The sequence below is a fragment of the Mirounga angustirostris genome, unplaced genomic scaffold (genome assembly GCF_029215605.1).
Source record: "Mirounga angustirostris isolate CCGP_5_RB_7025 unplaced genomic scaffold, mMirAng1.0.hap1 SCAF_16, whole genome shotgun sequence".
NCBI classification, from domain to species: domain Eukaryota; kingdom Metazoa; phylum Chordata; class Mammalia; order Carnivora; family Phocidae; genus Mirounga; species Mirounga angustirostris.
The window spans coordinates 34,810,060-34,829,267 of record NW_026991724.1 but is presented as its reverse complement, the minus strand read 5'-3'; the positions used below and the strand labels follow the sequence as shown (position 1 = coordinate 34,829,267).

The 19,208-nt window shown below is 46.1% G+C and overlaps 1 protein-coding gene across 1 annotated transcript in view; it reads right to left on the bottom strand.

Annotated features, from left to right (window-relative positions):
- Positions 1-2,351: 2,351 nt before the first annotated feature.
- ABCC11 (ATP binding cassette subfamily C member 11) overlaps positions 2,352-19,208 on the bottom strand; it is a 58,427-nt gene continuing 41,570 nt past the window's right edge. Inside the window, exons 23-30 of the mRNA XM_064580391.1 lie at positions 18,662-18,848; positions 13,764-13,853; positions 12,144-12,333; positions 10,259-10,418; positions 6,937-7,015; positions 6,032-6,145; positions 2,938-3,102; positions 2,352-2,805 (exon numbers count right to left, since the gene is read on the bottom strand). Coding sequence (XP_064436461.1) covers positions 2,713-2,805; positions 2,938-3,102; positions 6,032-6,145; positions 6,937-7,015; positions 10,259-10,418; positions 12,144-12,333; positions 13,764-13,853; positions 18,662-18,848 — 1,078 coding nt within the window. The 3' untranslated portion in view covers positions 2,352-2,712. The remainder of the gene's footprint in view (positions 2,806-2,937; positions 3,103-6,031; positions 6,146-6,936; positions 7,016-10,258; positions 10,419-12,143; positions 12,334-13,763; positions 13,854-18,661; positions 18,849-19,208) is intronic.

Sequence of the window (19,208 nt, the reverse complement as noted above, 5' to 3'; positions counted from 1 at the left end):
AGTTATGGGGATGAAGGAGGGCACTTGTCCCAATGAGCACTGGGTGATGGATGGAAGTTGAATCATTTTATTGTATACCTGAAACTAATATTACACTGTATGGTCACTAACTGGAATTTAAAAAATTAAAACAACAAATCAATTGACTAATTAATTAATTAAATTAAGGACTATAATTAAAAAATAAAAAACCTGGGCACCAAAAATACTCTGATCTCCTCCCCACCAGGATGTAATTGAGAATACACATAACAGCAAACCATTACATAAGTGTAAGGAAGTAGAACCAAGTTCTACCTTCACTCATTACAATGATTTTTGCATTATTTTTGAAATATCAAATATTAATTTCTAAAATTTTACTACAAAATTGTTCAGATGACCAAAAATACATATTTAAGAATTATTTAAAGAAAACAAAATCATATACTTAACCAGTCAGCTTAAAAAAAAATATTACCAATATTGTTAAAGTATACATATAATTTTTCAAAAAGTTCTGTTTTATTGGTGTTTGGAGCCAATGGTACTCAAGCTTTGCTTCCCATTAGATTCACCTAAAACTTTAAAAATCCCAAGGCTCAGTCTCCACATTAAACCAATGAATCAGAACTTCAAGGAGTGGACATCAGTGTTTTAAGGATTTCTTGGGTAATTCTAATCATTCCAGAAGGAGAAGCGGCTTCAAGGGAAGGTGGAGAAGGGCTCTGTCTTCTGTGCTCTAGCTCAGGGGTCCACACTTCCCCTGGTGGATTCTCAGTGGCTTTAGATCAGAAACCAGCAGGCTCTCCCCTCATTTCTGGGAAGAGCCTGCCATCTGCTGGCCAACTCCGGGAAAATATGGCCGCTACAGCTGGCCTGGGGAAGGATGCTTGGGTCAAGTATCATGGCTAAGGGGCACACAGTTTGTGAAGCTCCTTCTCGCAGGTGATGAATGCAGTTGTTCCACAGCAGCTCTGGGAGGGGGCAGGGCAAATAGAGTCACTTTCAACTTGCAGGTAAGCATCTCTGTTACCCCAGAGTTGGGGCAGGATGGGAGCAGAAGGGGATCCCAGGCACTCTTCAGGGCCAGAAGAAAAAGGCAAGGGCCCAGGGGAAAGGGATAAACTGGACAAAGGGATTTTTAAGAGAGAAAAGACACTCACCTAGGGAAAGTCCTTGGGAAGAGAAGCAGAGGTTAGCTAAGAACCTCAGGAAGGGAACAGAAGGTGATGTACATGTCTCACTAATTCTGGAACTTGGGCTTCTTCAACTCTGTTTGGTCCAAGGATTACATCAGCCTGTCATAGTTCTTTCCCAAGGGGATTTGTTTGCTGTTCTGTCTGCCTGGAACATTCTTTCTTGTACCAGCAAATGTTTGTTCAGGTTTCAGGTCAGTAAACCACAACCTTGCTTCTACCTGGAAGCCTGCTCGAACTCTCCTCATCTCCTGCACCCTGTCCTCGCCTCCTGCAACTCAGTTCTGGAACCATCTGTTTACTTGTTTACTGTTCATTCATTCTCATAAGATTTCAAATTCCATGAGGAAAGGAACATCATTACACCCCCAGCACCTACCCCAGTGCAAGAAACAGAGCAGGAATATTTGTTTACTGAATTGATTTTTCTTATGGCAAGACCAGACACTGTAATCTGAAAACAAAAAGAAAATACTTTGAAACATATTTTGCCCCCAACAATGAGCTCTTTCTGGTGGTAAATTGAAAATAATCACCTTTTTCTATGTATACATCTATAACTACTTGGGGGAGTAGGCAGACCAGTGATCTTATTTCCAGTTGGCACATGTTATAAACTAACTCTTTATTCCATCCATTTATGCTTTAATCAGTAAATAAACATGGTGGACAGCTACTATTTTGGGCCTGCCCAGTGTCCATATCCATTTGTCCTTCATGTAGTAAGACCATCCCAATTTTATTTTAGAGAAATAACCCCCTCCATTCTCAGCCCATGTGATTCAGGATAGCTGACCCCACCCCCAGGTCCAGGTGTGGGCATGGGACTTGGGCCCAGCTGGTCACTGTATTCCAACAGCCTAGCATGTGACTGGTTCAGGGATGAGCACATGACCCAAGCTGACCCAGTGAAATTTAGCCATGGAACTTTTGCTGGCACTTGAGGAGAGAGGAGACCAAAGAGTGAAGCCATAAAAAGGAAAGTAGAGCTGAGAGAAGAAACAGAGTTCACAAGACAGACAGTTTTTAGATACTGGCACCCAACCTAGAACTTTTTCTGGACCTTTCCATTCCATTATCCAATGAAGTCCCTTTTCCAGAAGTCAGTATAAGGGACTCTCTCCTCCCTGTAGCTGAACGAGTACTAGCTAAAAAAAAGAAGAGCAGAGAATGTGACTTTTTCTTACTTTTATTTTTTTAAAAATCAATACAGCATTTGCAATACTTTTAAAACTATAACAAGCTTTCACATTATTATGAAATTACTCAACATATCAGTTAAAAGGAGGCACATGATGATTTGATCACATGGTCTCAAAGGGTGTGGGGGTTCCCAGATCTGGGGAGCCACAGAGTGGCCTATTCCAGGTTTTGCTCCCCCAATCTTCTTTTCTATCTCACTGCCAGCACCCCTGAGCACATTTCAGCCCTGCTTTCAGGAGAAGTATCCATCTCTACACAAGAAGGTCATAGATGCAGGCCTCACAGCTACACTTGGTTCTGTCATCAGGCCCCACGCAGTCCCCAGTTCTCCTTAACTCAGTGAAGAATTGGCTGTTGCCAGTAGGGCAGCAAACGCAGACTCAGGCTTCTGCTGCAGGACCTCGGGCCTGTCAAACTCTACAACCTGGGAGATGGAGAAAGGAGGGGAGGGGAGGGAAGGGACACCACTGAGCTTAGTCTTGAAGGATCCAAAGGCCTCCTGGGATGCTGGCCTGAGCGAACAGACTCCCACTGGCCCCAGGGACACGGCTCTCACCTTCCCGTTGCTCATGACCAGGATGCGGTCACAGTTGAGTACAGTGGTGATGCGGTGTGCAATGACCAGCACTGTGCAGCCCTGGAAGGCTTCACGGATTGTGTGCTGGATCAAAGTATCGGTTTCCATATCAATGGAAGCTGTGGCTTCATCAATAAGGATGATCTGGCGAATACAAAACAGGGGTGAGGGCAGCTTGCTTGGGCCCTGAGACCTGGATCTAGTCCTGGATCTACCATTAATCCACTGAGTCCCTTAGCCGGAAGGTGAGAGATATGGATTGAGTTCAAAACCCACTTTGAGCACTAGCTGTCCATTATGTTAGAGAATATTAGGTCTCAACCAAGAGCTTGTGTGTGTGTGTGTGTGTGTGTGTGTATGTGTGTGACCAGAGAATTAAACTCTTGAAAATGAAAATGTCCCAGTGGCAACTTCTTGTTTTATGAACTGCCTTCTGATTCATCTGAATTAACATAGACCAGCGTTCCCCAAAATGGGGCATGCACACATGCCTGGATGGCACATGAGATGTGTGTGGCTGGAATATGGATAAACGTTCTCTTTAACATTTTTATTTTATTTTATTAACACTATACATTAGAAAAATATAACTAGCACAGAAATATGATTTCACAAATGTTACTGTTTAGAATGAGACTGTTTTTAAAAAGAGAGCATCATGAGTAAGTCAAAGGAGAGATGGTGCGCAGATACGACAAAAATCATAAAGTGATGACTCAAATTTGGGAAACAATGGAGAAAGCAACTTTGGCACCAGCGGTCTAGTAACTGTAAAATAAGGAACTGAGTGGTTGAGAAAGTGCTACATGCATATTACAAATCCTATCTTTCATCTCTGCTAGAAAGAGGGAGATCGGGCGCCTGGGTGGCTCAGTTGGTTGGGCGACTGCCTTCGGCTCAGGTCATGATCCTGGAGTCCCGGGATCGAGTCCCGCATCGGGCTCCCTGCTCGGCAGGGAGTCTGCTTCTCCCTCTGACCCTCCTCCCTCTCGTGCTCTCTGTCTCTCATTCTCTCTCTCTCAAATAAATAAATAAAATCTTAAAAAAAAAAAAAAAAAGAAAGAGGGAGATCGTCCTCCCTCCTGAAATCTTCTCCCCAGCTTCCAACCCCACAGGGCTCTGCCTGCTTTTTCCCCAGAGCTCTGACAGTCTGTACCAACAGTTTTTGCTTTTATCATTAATTAACCATGGTGTGTGCTGTGAGTGCATGCGAGCACCTGTGGGCACATATGTATATATGTGTGAGTGTGGAGGATGTATATGTACATATGAGTATGTGTATGTGGCCTTACTTGAGAAAGTTTGCTCCCTACTAGTCCAGGTAGTCAAATATCTAAAATTACTTGCACAATATTTGGAAAGCTTCAAGAAACACTGTCTAATGGAATTTTATATGTAATTTTGGAAAAAAGACAGTCTCTTCAACAAACGGTGCTGGGAAAACTGGACAGGAACGTGCAAAAGAATGAAATTGGACCATTTTCTTATACCATACACAAAAATAAATTCAAAATGGATGAAAGACCTAAATGTGAGACAGGAAACCATCAGAATTCTAGAGGACAACACAAGCAGCAACCTCTCTGACATCGGCCATAACACCTTCTTATTAAACATGTCTTGGGAGGCAAGGTAAACAAACAAAAATAAACTCTTGGGACTTCATTAAGATAAAAAGCTTCTGCACAGTGAAGGAAACAACGAACAAAAGTAAAAGGCAACCTATGGAATGAGAGAAGATATTTGCAAATGACATATCTAAGAAAGGGCTAGTATCCAAGAAAAATAAAGAACTTATCAAACTCAACACCCAAAAAACAAATAATCCAGTTAAAAAATGGGCAGAAGACATAAACAGACATTTTTCCAAAGAAGACATCCAGATAGCTAACAGACACATGAAAAGATGCTCAACATCACTCATCATCAGGGAAATGCAAATCAAAACCACAATGAGATATCACCTCATACCTGTCAGAATGGCTAAAATCAATAACACAAGAAACAACAGGTGTTGGTGAGGATGCAGAGAAGGGGGAACCCTCTTACACTGTTGGTGGGAATGCAAACTGGTGCAGCCACTCTGGAACACAGAATGGAGGTTTCCTCAAAAAGTTAAAAATAGAACTACCATATTCATCCAGCAATTGTACTACTAGGTATTTACCCAAAGTATACAAAAATACTGATTCAAGGAGACACATGCACCCCAATGTTTATAGCAGCATTATCAACAATAGCCAAATTATAAAAAGAGTCCAAACATCCATCGATAGATGAATGGATAAATAAGATGTGGTATATATATACAATGGAATACTAGCCATAAAAAAGAATGAAGTCTTGCCATTTGCAATGACATGGATAGAATTAGAGTGTATTATGCTAAGCAAAATAAACCACCAGAGAAAGACAAAAACCACTTATATGTGGAATTTAAGAAACAAAACAGACGAATATGGGGAGAAGGGAAGAGAGGCAAACCAGGAAACAGGCTCTTAACTATAGAGAACAAAGGGAGGGTTGTTGGAGGGGAGATGGGCAAGGGTTGGGTTTAATGAATGATGGATATCAAGGAGGGCACTTGTGATGAGCACTGGGTATTATAAGTGATGAATCACTAAATTCTAGACCTGAAATTAAAAAAAAAAAAAAAGTAATTTTGCCCTGGAACAGCTATCATCTGATTTCCAACTCTAATGAAGAGAATGTCCTGCATCCAAGTTTTAGAAAGAATATACAATAGGCAACTTTTAAATTAATAAGCTTCTAAACTTTCAACTTTTCATAAGGAAAGTGCATCGTGATTTGGTTCTGGTGGTGGATCATTTCAGCTTAGATGCAGAGTTTCAGGGTTTGAGAGAGCCCAGGCTGAGTCCCCACCTACATGCCTCTTCCACACTGGGTATGTACAGAATGGCCACCAGTGACATGAGGAAGCCCTTTGGGTGTCTGTGGAGAGGACATACAGCACGGCACCCACTACCCTACAGAAACAGAGGGAGAAACAGCCAGTGTGGTTTCCCAGGCCAGGTGTCATCCGCAGCCTCCCATGACCATTCTGTGGTCTCACCTTGGAGTTGCGAAGGAGTGCTCTCGCAATGCAGAGCAGCTGCCTCTCCCCCACAGAGAAGTTTCTGCCACTTTCCACCACTTCTGCTTGCAGTCCTTGGGGTAACTTTGAGATCTGTAATATCCAAGAAAATGAGATGTAGGCTATGTAGGCAAGACCTAACCTGACCCCCACCAAACCTCCCCTGTAGCATTTTGCAACACTCCTTGCCTCTCTATACTCTAGCCACTGGTCTTTCTCTTCCTTACCTGTGCCCCTCTCACTCCAGTCTCAGGGTCTTTGCATATGCTGTTGCTGTGCCTGGAATGTTCTCTTAAAGATCTGTGCCCTACTGCCCCCTCAATATTGGGTCTCAGCTCCAGCTTCCCATCTTTAAAGAGGGCTTGCTTGGCCACTTCATGTAAAGGAGCTACTCCCCATATGGATTATATGGTAATTCTACCTCTAACTTCTTGAGGAACTGCCAAACTGTTTTTCACAGAGGCTGTACCATTTTATATTCCCAACAGTAGTGCACGAGGGTTCTGATTTCTCAACATCCTCACCAGGATCTGTTGGTCTCATTACCACCTTTGCAGCACTTACCACTATCTGAAAGCCTCTTGTGTGTCTATTTGTTATCTGTATCTCCCCGTGAATATAAGCACCGGGAGGGCAAACACCTTGCCTACCTTGCTTTTGCTGCATCCCCTGAGCCTAGGATGTGCCTGGCTCACTGTTGGTGTCTGAGTGCCATCAGACTTGACTTAGGAATCCAAAATCATCTCATCTCCATAAGATTATTTAACCCATGCCCCAAAGTGGCAGCAACTGGAATATCATGTGAGATGAGCCCCAAAGGACCTGCAGGCACTGCTGTTGAAGAGGCAGGTTAACACCAAGAATCAGGTCTTGGAGCTACTTACTGTCATGCTCAGGAATGTCCTCTCCAAGACATCCCAGATCTGCTTATCTGTGTAGCGATCAAAGGGATCTAGGTTGAATCTGTCACAAAAGAGGAAGAGAAGTGTTCTATAACCACATGTAACCATTGAACAATCTGTTCCATGCACAGTAGATGACCAAGAATGGTTAGAACTGTTTTACTGGGTGTAGAGAAACCCATGGAGTTACCATGAACAGTCATGTCTTGTGCCTTCCCAGTACCCATTCCTTCTGCAGGCTACGGCCCCCAAGTTTTATTTGGAGGCCACCTCCTCCCCAGCCCTCAAGCCCGTGTGGTTCAGGTGGTCCTCTACCACCAACTGCAGGGGTGGAGTAAATGACTCAGGCGTATGTAGATGGCTGCAACCATCTTGCTCTGGGAGTAGGCTCATTGAGTAGCCTACTCCCAGGTACAATGAGTAGCCTCATTGAAGGCTAGGAATGAAGCCAAAGCAGAGTTGGGGGACATTAGGCCCCTGAATCAGTCTTGATCTTCCCAGTATCATGAGCGAAAGAGGGCATTTTTAGTTTAAGCCACTTGGGATTGTGTGTGTGTGTGTGTCTATGTGTAGGTGTATGTGTGCTAGGATATACATATTTATTATTTAAATGCTTGTAAGTGTACAATTCAGTGGCACTAAATACATTCAGTGTTGTGTAACCATCCACAAAAACTCATCATCCCTATCAAAATCTCTACCCATTAAACTCTTCCCCCTCCCTCAGCCTCTGGTAACTTCTATTTTACTTTCTCTCTCTATGAATTTGCATATTCCAGACACCTCATTTAAGTGGAAATATACAACATTTGTCCTTCTGTGTCTGACATATTTCACTGAGCATGTTTTCAAGTTCCATCCATGTTGTAGCATATATCAAATATTCATTCCTTTTTATGGCTCATTAATATTCCATTGTGTATACATGTGTGTATTCATTTATCTGTTGATGAACAAACACTTAGGTTGTTTCCATCTTTTCGTTATTATGAATAATGCTACAAACACTGATACACAAATATCTGTTCAAGTCCCACTTTCAACTCTTTTGGGTATATACCTAGAAGATTTGCTGGATCATATGGTAATTCTACCTCTAACTTTTTGAGGAAGTGCCAAACTGTTTTTCACAGAGGTTGTACCATTTTATATTCCCAACAGTAGTGCACAAGAGTTCCAATTTCTCAACATCCTCACCAATACTTGTTATATTCCTTTTGCTTTTTGCTTTTTTTCATTATAGCCATCCTAGTAGGTGTGAAGTAGTATCTCACTGTGGTGGGGTTAGTTTTTCTGTCTCTTGAAGTGAAAAAGATCCTAATTGATCATCCAAACAACATCAGGTTGGGATCTATCTGGACTTTACACCCATTAAGATTTACACTTGCATTTGTCATAGGCAACATTATTAATACTCCTCTATTATGCACTCAGTCCTGATTAAAACCTATTCTTAATTTCTGCTTTATATTTCCCCAGTTTTGGCAGCCATACACATTTTGTGCAGAGGGCTAGATTGTATTAAAAAAGCAGAAGGCAGAATGTCTTATCTGCATGATATTTGATAACCTCTAAAGCATTTTCATAGACGGTTCCATTGACACGGTTCCATTGACGGTTCCATTGCTCTCCCCCAAGCGATGGGTAAATCCCTTTCATTGATGGGAAAATTATGGCTTATTGGTGTTAAACGCTTGTTCAAGTCACACCACAGGTTAGTCTGAGAGATAGGCTGGAATCAGAGACACTCAGAGATAGATGAAACCTCAATGGATAGAGAACCCAGGTCTCCTGTACTCCAGTCCACACTTCTTCCTGCTGCGGGCAGGGGGTGGGGGAGGGCGCTGAGAAACAGCCCTGGTTAAGGGATTAGACTACCTAGGGTAATACTTCATCTTTACCATTTACTTGTGTGTGTCTTGAAACAAGTCATTTTTCCTCCCCAAGTTCAGTGTCTTCCCCTATAAAGGAGGGATAATAATAGTGCCTACCTCATAGGGTTGTAGTGACAGTTAAATGAGACCAAATATTAAAGCATAAGCTGGCACATATAAATGCTCAAAAATGTTAATTCATATTTTTACTACTCCTATATCAAGGCACAATAGATTTGCCCAGGTTCTAGTTTAACATGGAGATCTTTCACTAAATGTTATCTCATTTCCCTAATGCAATCATTTTAAAATTCCTGTTTGTGCACATATTATACACTCTCCCTGGAAGGACTTTCTCCCCTTTTTCTCCCAGGCAAGCTCCTACTTATCCTTCAAGGTCCTGCTCAAATGTCCCTTCCCCTGTGGAGCCTTTCTGGATTCACCCAAGTAGAGTTACTTGTCCTACTTCTGGGCTCCTTTAGCACTTTGTTCGTATCCCTGATCTAGCAAATACCTCCTTGTATTATAATTTTTCGGTTCTTACATTTCTACACCCACCCCCCATGACTACACTCTGAAGTCCTAGGGGGAGCATGGGCAGTGATCATTCATCAAAGTGTCCCCAGTCCCTAGTACAATGTCTGGACCTGGCAGAAAAGGCAAGTTAAATGAATGAAAGGTGGGAGGGAGGGAAGGAAGGGAAGGAGGGCGGGAGGAGGGGGGAGGAAAGAAGTAAGGAGGGGGTAGGGAGGGAGGAAGAAATGATGAGTAAATTCATAAATGATTGAACAGAGCTCTAAGGGTCAAGTTTTTCCTCTTGCCCCTAGAATGTTCCTTAAATATTCCTGAAACATGAGGAATCTAGCTTCATTTTTAATGCATTAGGCTTCCTCAATCTCCATGCCTCTGTGTTCCCACATAGCTAATGTGCACTGTTAAGTAGGAGCATGAATCTGGATAAAGTTTAGTCCCAGTTTGCTGACTGAACTGCCTGGATTATTTCTCACTTCTCCCCTGCCTGGAATGCGCATCCTATGAAGAAGTGCTCCCTCCCAGCCTAAAACGTCCCCATCAGCTCGGTTACCTAGTGGGTGGAGAGAAGAGAATAAACCACATCTAGATATAAAAGAATATAGCAGCCACAGTGCAAATGCTTAGTGGGGAACTGAAATCGCATCAGGTTTTTTAAAAAAAATAATAATTATGCCTTGCTTTCGTTTAGCACATTACAGTTTACAAAGTGCTCTTGTGTATATCAGAGCTTCATTCAATCTTCAAGGATACTCCAAATCCCAGTGAGTGACCCAGTGTGACAAGGAGAGATCAGAGGCCCCAAAACTGAGGGATTGGCCACCAGCTAACCAGAGACAGACCAGCCCTGGCATCCTGGTCCTTCCACCCCTCCCAGGAGCCTATAGGCCAGCACTCACCTGATGGTTCCTGAAAGCAGGACAGGATCTTGAGGGACAACTGAGAACTTGGACCGCAGTTCCTCCAGGCTGATACTGCAGATGTCCACCCCATCGATGAGAATCCGGCCTGCTGCAGGCTCCACCAGGCGGAAGAGAGCCACCCCCAAGGAGGACTTCCCTGTTGGGCAAGAAACAAGTGGGACCTCAGTTTCCAGATCTGTACTAGATACAGCACAGGCCACACCTGCAGTTCGCACCTGAACTGCTCCCCTCTGTAGTACATCCTCTGAGCCCTGAGAGAGCAGAAGAGGACTGGAGTCTCTGCTCCAAGTGGTGCCCCAAACCACAAACAGCTTTCTTTCTTTCTTTTTTTTTTTTTAAAGATTTTATTTATTTATTTGACAGAGGAAGACACAGCGAGAGAGGGAACACAAACGGGGAGTGGGAGAGGGAGAAGCAGACTCCCTGCCGAGCAGGGAGCCCGATGCGGGACTCGATCCCGGGACTCCAGGATCATGACCTGAGCCGAAGGCAGTCGCTTAACCAACTGAGCCACCCAGGTGCCCACGAACAGCTTTCTTACAGCCTAGATCAAAGAGCACAAATGGAGCCCCTGGATTAAATCCAGCCATTTATATATTCTGTTTCACACACACAGTGTTACTGTTATTTTTTAAGTTCTTTGCCAGCATTTTAAAAATCCAAATCCCCTATCTATAAAAATCCAAATTGCATGCTTTTCTTAAAACCTAAAACTGGCAACCCTGGCCCCTCATCCTCCCTCACAACATGCAGCTGGAGCTGAGTGCAGTGGCTTCCTTGAGAGAACAGTGCTCTCCAGTTCAACACACTGCCCACCCCACCCTCCTTGCGTCACCTCCCAGACGCATTTCACCCATGCATGTTACTTGCCAGGCCCCAAAGGCATTTGAGTTTTCAACCTCTGCTCTAAAAAGGTAAGGTCATTGTGGGTGGTAGCTGTATGTCTTGTTTACCTTTATGTTCCCTTTGCCCAGCAAATAGCAGGTACTCAAAAAATACCTACTGAATAAATACAATCAATTGGACCAGTATCTACTGAGAGCTTTTCTATGTCAGTCACCAGCCCTCTCAGGCAAAGTGCAGGCAAGAAGTAGAAAGGGAAGAATACCCTAAAGAACACAGCTGGAAGTGCTCCACCTAATAGGACTGCAAGGCCTGCAGGGGGCCTGAGGAGGTGGAGACCCAGGAAGGCTCTATCTAGTCTTCCTGGAGGGCTACCTGGAGGAAGCAGCTCCTAGGCACACAAGGGTGGGGCAAGAATCAAGCCTGAGCAGTGTCTTTGAACAATGCAAAAATGGGAGGGAGTGATACTTGGACCAGACCTCCCAAAAATAATAGGAGAGGAAAGGAGGGAAAGAGGTCAAAAAAGAGAGGGCAAAGGAAGAGGCTGATAAGAGGTCTAGGAAGGGTAGGGAGGAGGAGAAGCAGGACCCAGATTTCACTCCTGGCCCTGCTCTTGCCCTCAGAGAGCCCTGCACTGCCCTGTGCTGGAAACACATCTCCCCTGCACCCTGCTCATCCTTCAGGTCTCAGCTCAAATGCCGGCCTCAGAGCCCAGACCACCAAAGCTCAAACACCTGCCAACCCCATTACTCTGTTAGCGGCACCCTTTTATTTCCTCCATGACATTCATCCCAACCTGCCATGACCCTATGTGTCTCCTGATTTGATCACTTAACACCTATCTCCTCCAGTGGGATCCCGTGATAGCAGGGACATGGGGTTTTTGCACCAGTGTCTGGCACAGAGTGAGGGCCCAATAAACATCTGTGGGGTCACTGAGTAAACACATACCCTGAAATAGGCCCAACGCCCAAAGGGCAGAGTTGAGGACAGGGGTTGCCCAGGACACTCCACTCACCAGAGCCTGTCCTTCCCACGATGCCCACCATTTCGTGGCCATGAATCGTCAGGTTGATGCCATTGAGGATAATGGGTGTGTTGTCCCTGTATTTCATGTGATAATCCTGGAATGTGATTTCTCCATGCTGTGGCCACCCAGGGGGACAGCTCGTGCCTTCGATGTGTAAAGGAGACTCAGGGACACACATCTAATTTTTGAAGAGAGAAAAAAAATCAATAGTTATCATTAATCTCTGCTCATCTCCTGCTGACCCACTGGCCTCCAGCTTTTGGGTGTGTGACTCACCCCAGCCTGTCCCACATTAGGACAGTCAGGGGAACGCCCCCAGGGGGAATATCCCACCCCCACTCACCTGACATGCATATAATTTTATCCCAAAGAGTGAGAAACCATAGAGCTAGCCCCCTTGTTATTAATGCAGAGAACTTTTTCTAATTTATTGTATGGGCTCTAAAGAAACAGAATCCAGAACGGTGATAACAAAGGCAGCAGAGCCCCTGTGGGGCATGTTTTATGGCTCAGATGCCTTGTGCAGATTTCCCTTCCCTCTGTCCTCATTGACGAGGTAGGGAACTTCAGATGCATTTCACACACAAGGAAATGGAGGCTCAAACAGGTTAAAGCACTTGCTCAAGATCACATAGCAGATGGGCCCTCAGACCAGGGCTGTCTGACTCCAAGCCCACTACCGAACCAAGCACAGCTGGGTACGTCCTGAGTCCTGAATGATGGAGAAGAAGCATGGTCACCTGACCTCAAGTCACAGCTCTTCGCTGCAGGTGTGCACCACAGTGTCCCTCAGTATTAAATCAAAGCTCTAAGATTCACAAATTCTGCTCCTGTTTACAGGGGCAGGAGAACTGGCTTCAAAGGGCTCTGCCAGACCCCAGCTGTGTAATCTGAAGCCTAGCCAAGCCTCAGTTTCCTCTTCTGGAAAATGGGGATAATAATTCAATCAACCTTATGAAATTGTTTTGTGATTCCATGAGATAATCGATATATAAAAATATGGAGCCTTTACTGTGGGTCAGGCACTGTGCTAAGTGCTTTACATATTAAATTATTCAATCTTTGTAATAACCCAATGAAGTACATACTATGATCTGTCCCCAGGTTACACAGCTGACTCAAGTAGCAAAGCTTGGACTTGAACCCAGTTGATCTGGCTCTAAAATCTATGGTCTTAACTATTCTGACACAAATAGAAGCAATAATAATACCAATTATTATTGTCATTATTATTATTTTTATACTTGGGCAAAACTCATTTCTAAAAAGGGCAGGTTATTCTCTCTACACCCAGGAAAGCTGTGAGGGATGCGATGATGAAAATGGGCCAGTGGGTACGGAAGGGCTTCTAAGAAATGATATACACCGGTCCAGGGAAGATGGGGAGGAAGGAGCCTCAGTTGCCTCTTGAAAAAGTGTCAGGGAGCCTCAGGAGCCTCAGTTGCCTCTTGAAAAAGTCTCAGGGAGCCTCAGGAGCCTCAGTTGCCTCTTGAAAAAGTCTCAGGGAGCCTGGGGTGCCGGAGCATGCCGAGGCTATGGAAGCTGAGCCCCAGGCATGGATATGAAGCCTTCCAGACCTCCCACACCAAACCCAGACCTGCGTCCCACCTTCATGTACTGACGCATCCTCTCCACAGCAGTGAAGTATGCCTCTGTCTCTGAACCAATCCGGGAAGAGGCCTGGAAGTTGGACGCTAGCTGGAATGAAGAAGACACATCAGGTCAAGAAGCTGACGGGGATGTGCAGAGGATTTCAATGTTCCTAAAACCACTGGTTGCCATTCTCCCCTGAGTGACTTCTCAAACCAAGACATATTTCCCTACAAGAATGGAGCAGATGCCTTTGGTGCCCCTTAAGCCCACTTCTGAGGTTAGCTGCAGTGGTGGTAGGCAGTTCTGGACCAGACCCCACTGGCACCGTCCCACCTCAAGTACCCTCTGTGTGTCTTTCTGCTTTCTGCCCAAAACCTTTACCCATACCATAGAAGCCCGCTCGACCCATGCACAGCTGCAGCCCTGAAACACAGGGGAGTTAAAGCCCTGTAGACAACCCTCAACTAATGGGGAAAGGAGCCAGCAGACAAAGGCTCCTGTCCCTCACCTTCAGGGGACAATCCAGGGAGCATCCTATGTGCTTCCTATATTATTCAGTAGAGTTGAGTGCTGGTAACTCAGGACAGCACTATCAATGACACATGGCCATGATTCAGTTCCTCCTTCCCTGCCTCACTCTCTTGCTCCCTCAGTCCTGTTTCTTAGGAGCATATCCCAAATAATCTGCCTACACCCAAGTCCTTGTTTCAGGCCTTGCCTTCAGGGAAACCCAGGCTCAGAGGAGTCTCGGGGACTCTCAGAAATTGGAGGCACCACAGATGAGGACACTGAGACCCAAGAAGAAATGACATACACAGAATCACCTGGAACCTAGAGACAGAGGTGGGACAAGGACCCCAATCTTTACACTTTCCATCCCCTTGGCCCAAGATGTGGGCAAACAGGCCACGCACAGGGTGCTGGGCAGAGTTCATTATACATTCATTCAACATGCTCCTTGAGGGCTCTACGCTAGTGCTGGGCCAGGATCTGTGCCCCAAAATGCAACAGGCCCAGGCACTGCCCTCAAGGAGCTCCCAGTCAGGTAGGGAGACAGATGGGTCAACAGAGAATGCCAGCACAGACAGGTGTGTTCCACCACAGGAGGTGACGTGGACCACCCTTAGGGCCCACACGATGGTCACCCAGACAAGGGCCACAGGGAAGGACTAGGGCAGCTGTTGGCACAGGAGTTTCATTTTTAAGGAGAGGTGGGATTTAGCAGGTTAAAAATGGGTGGAGAAGGGCGTTCCTTATAGAGGGGACAAAGTTCTAGAAGTAGCAGGTAGCAGGATACATTCAGCGTCTTGGGCGCCATTTGGCTATGATTGGAGCCAAGAGTATGGGAAGGGGAAGGAAGGTGCTTTAGAACTCAGAGAGGGTGGAAACCATCACAAAACGACACTAATGTGGGAAAAGATTGGGGGGAGACTGCCTTTCCTCCAGTTAGTGTAGCAGACACAGCTGGTTGCCTAGTCAGTAGGCAGCCTTCTTTCTTCCTTGTTAGCACATCCTCTATTATGCTCAGGTATCTGGCAGCCTTGTGCTCCAGGGAGGCTTGGCTAGTTCAAAACAATCCTGTTAACTCCAGTCCTCGTGTCAATGATGGATTTAGGTGTGAGCCATGATACAATTCTGGCCAATGAAGCATGAGGAGGAGTCAGATGGGAGTATTCTAGGAAACTACTCCTTGTTCTTAAAATGGGGCACAGGAGAGGAGTTCTCTCCTTTCTAACCTTTGGTGGGTATTGGGTAAAGATGTGTTGCTTGAGGCTGCAGCAGCCATTTTGTGACCTTGAGTAGACAATCCTGAGGATGAAGCCAGGCTGTGGGTGCCAGGGCCAAAAGATAAAATGGTCACGGATTCACGCTACATCCCTAAATTAACAGAGAAAATCCTACCTCAGCCTTCTGGGTACATCACAAGTCCCCAGATGCCAAGGCCATTTTGAATGGGTTCTATGGTTTGCTGGCTTGCAGCCAGAAGCATCTCTATTATTTATACCTCTTAGGGTTGCAAAACAACATGGAGTGTGATTCCCACCTCCCAAAGCTTGAGCAGAATTGCATTGAGAGTGCATGCAGAAGTCAACGACTCACCAGTGTGACCAGAGGAGAGAAGCATGTTGGGGTCATAGGGCCAGATTTGAGGGGCCTGAAGGCAGGGGCCATAGCCTAGGTCTGGCATAGGGAGACAGGGAATCTCTGCGGGCTCTAAACAAAGGAGGGACATGAGGAAAACTGTAATTGAAGATCACTCTGGTGAGAATGTAAGAGGCAGATAGGGGAGACCTGGGGGGCGGGGAAGAGGCATGGGTACCCAGGAGAGAGATGAGATACTCCACCAGGGCAGCAGACACAGAGGACAAAGTAAACCCAGGGTCTTTTTGAAGCTGTCAGACCGCCAGCAGAGTTCCTCCTGAGTTTCCTGTGACGGAACAAGCTGGGGAGAGCTTTGAGAAGTGTCTCATGTGCACAGTGTATCTTGGGGGAGATGAGCCCCCACCCCTCTTGCCTGTGTCCGCACACGAGAACCATGCCCCGATCTTTGCCCCTCTGGCCTATGTCACGCGGCAACCAGGAGGGATTTCTGGCCTTAGTGACTCCAAGTCCCCTGTGACACCACTTTGGTGCCTGTCCCCAGTTGTGGAAGGCTTGGACGCAACTCTGCACTGGTGCATGTGTGTGTGTGTGTGTCAGAGAGAGGAAGAAAGAGAAGGGAGTGAAGATGAGTGTGACCCACTAAGGACAAACCTGTCTCTCACCAGCTATGGGAACCAGGGTATGCTACTGAGCTCCAAAACTCTGGTCTCCCATCTGCAAGCCAGGAACAGTAACAGCTCACATTTACTGAGCATTTATTCTGGGCCAAGCACTATTCTAGGTGTTTAACATGCATTAACCCTCATGCTTACACATATTCCTCACAAATCTATAATCTTAGAACTTTTATTATCTCAGGCGCCTGGGTGGCTCAGTTGGTTAAGCGACTGCCTTCGGCTCAGGTCATGATCCTGGAATCCCCGGATCGAGTCCCGCATCGGGCTCCCTGCTCAGCGGGGAGTCTGCTTCTCCCTCTAACCTCCCCCCTCTCATGTGCTCTCTCTCTATCTCATTCTCTCTCTCAAATAAATAAATAAAATGTTTAAAATAAAAAATAAAATAAAATAACAATAAAAAAGAAAAAAGAAAAACATTGCAGTAAATCAGTTCAATAAAGCATTTGAGGGTGCTGAGCTGTTCTTTGTATTTTCCTAAGGGCCCAAAGAATGAGACATAGTCTCCTAATAAAGCAAAAGACTGTGGTCAGTGGTCAGTCATAAGAAAGAGTCACCGGGCGCCTGGGTGGCTCAGTCGGTTAAGCGACTGCCTTCGGCTCAGGTCATGATCCCGGAGTCCCTGGATCGAGTTCCGCATCGGGCTCCCTGCTCGGCAGGGAGCCTGCTTCTCCCTCTGACCCTCCCCCATCTCGTGCTCTCTCTCTATCTCATTCTCTCTCTCAAATAAATAAATAAAATCTTAAAAAAAAAAAAGAACTTTTATTATCTCTTTTTCACAAAATGAGGAATCCCAGGCGCCAGGAGGGTAAGAGGCTTCCCCAAAGTCACACTGCTAATAATGGGCAGAGCCTGGCTCGAACCCACATTCTAAACCACACAATCTTAACCACCCCGCTGCGGCTCGTGGAACATGGTGAGGATTCAACGCATCAAGGCACAGCAAGCACCTAGCAGGGTGCTGGCTCAGTGCAAGCGTCTGGGGAATTCCACATTATCGCCCTGGTCAGCTGTCTGTGAGTGTGAGCACTGCATAGCCATCCACATGGCCTGCGTGCCCTCAAAAGGCTCTGCACACGCACGCATTGCTGTGGGTGTACAGGACTGTATGTTTATGCAGACATGTGACTGCTGCAGGGGCTCAACAAGGGGCAAGATGGAACCCCTTTGCAGACCCAAAAGAATGCCTCAGCGTTGGGGCACTAGAGATCCAAAGCCAGTTAGAGACAAAGCCACACAGCTGCAGAGAAGGCTGCTAATGAGGACCCCATGGGAGAGGGGTGCCCTGGAACTGTGCAGCCAGGGTTCCCTGAGATGGCTATAGAGCCAGCCTCTGGCCTCATGGCCCTCCATGGCTAACCCTTGCACAGGACTGACCCTATAGACATGAACCTCAGCCAGCTGGACCCTCTCATGTCCCGGGGAGCCAGGCGTGGGGGGACTCTTGCCAGGTGTGCAGACTGCTGTGCAGACATCAGAATCCCCTAGAGAATCTGTTTTTAAAATTAGATTCCAAGATCTCGCCCAACCAGTACTTGACTCTGAGTCCCCAAGGCTGTGCTCTGGAGCATGGTCGTCCTCGGCTGCGCAGGTGCCCAGACCGAGTATGCCTGCAAGGCTGGGGCCAAGCATTCTGCTTCAAGTCTCATGCACTTTAAAGCCTGAGAAGACCTGTTCCAGGAGAGGGACTGGACGCCTCCTTAGATAACTCAGAGAAGTCTGACAGCTGAATCCAGGTATGAATAGTAAAATGAAAAGACGCCAGCCAGCAAACCAGGAGGTCAGTGTTCTTACTCTGGCTCTGCTTCTAATGCTCTGTGCATTCAGACAACTCCTTGTATCTCTGGGCTTCGGTTTCCCCATCTGCACAATAAGAGGGTTGGACTCGGCCTCCTGTGGGCTCTATGCAATCCCAATATTCCAAGATTCCATTAAATAGCTTTCAATACACACTACCCAGTTCAGAGATGACAGGGAAACAGAGGAAAGCAGCAGATTCAGAAGACCAAGCACATAACTCATAAGATCACAAATGGCCAAAACCCAAGGTGTTATCAAAGTCCCATGAAATGAACCCCCTGGGTCTGCCCACAGGCCTCAAGCCAAGCCCCTGCTGTCTGAGAGCCCTTCCCTCACCTGCAGGATGAGGCTAATAGCCATGGCTTTATAGGAATAGGAGGCAGAGGAGATGCCAAAAACCACGAACAAGGCCACAGCGAAGGACAGCAGGTTGGTCATGATCTCCAGCCTCAGTGAGATCCATCTCGAGGAAGACAGGAACATCAGCAGGTAGTTATTCTGTATATCACTCAGCCTCTTAAACCTAAGAAAGGACGACCACATGTGCTTGTCTAACCCAGAGTTTTGTGAGAATGGATACTGGTTGCTTCCTCCAGCATGCAGCTCCCCACTCCCACCAAAGGAACCTGACTTTTCTTCAGGGGCCTCCTCCCTGGAGTTGACCTGACCACAGACCTTGGAGTAGCCTCTGACCAACTTAGGGCTCTCAGCACAGGCTCTTCCAGCCTTGATGATTGGTTCGTCTTCAGTTGGGGTAAGTTCCCTAACTGGGCCAATGAGAGTGAATAAATGCCAGGATCTGTGAGTGAGTAAAGGGAAGCAACTCCTTCCCAGTATCTATCCACCTTGGGGTGGGGGCTGTGCCTGTCTTGTTCACTGCTGC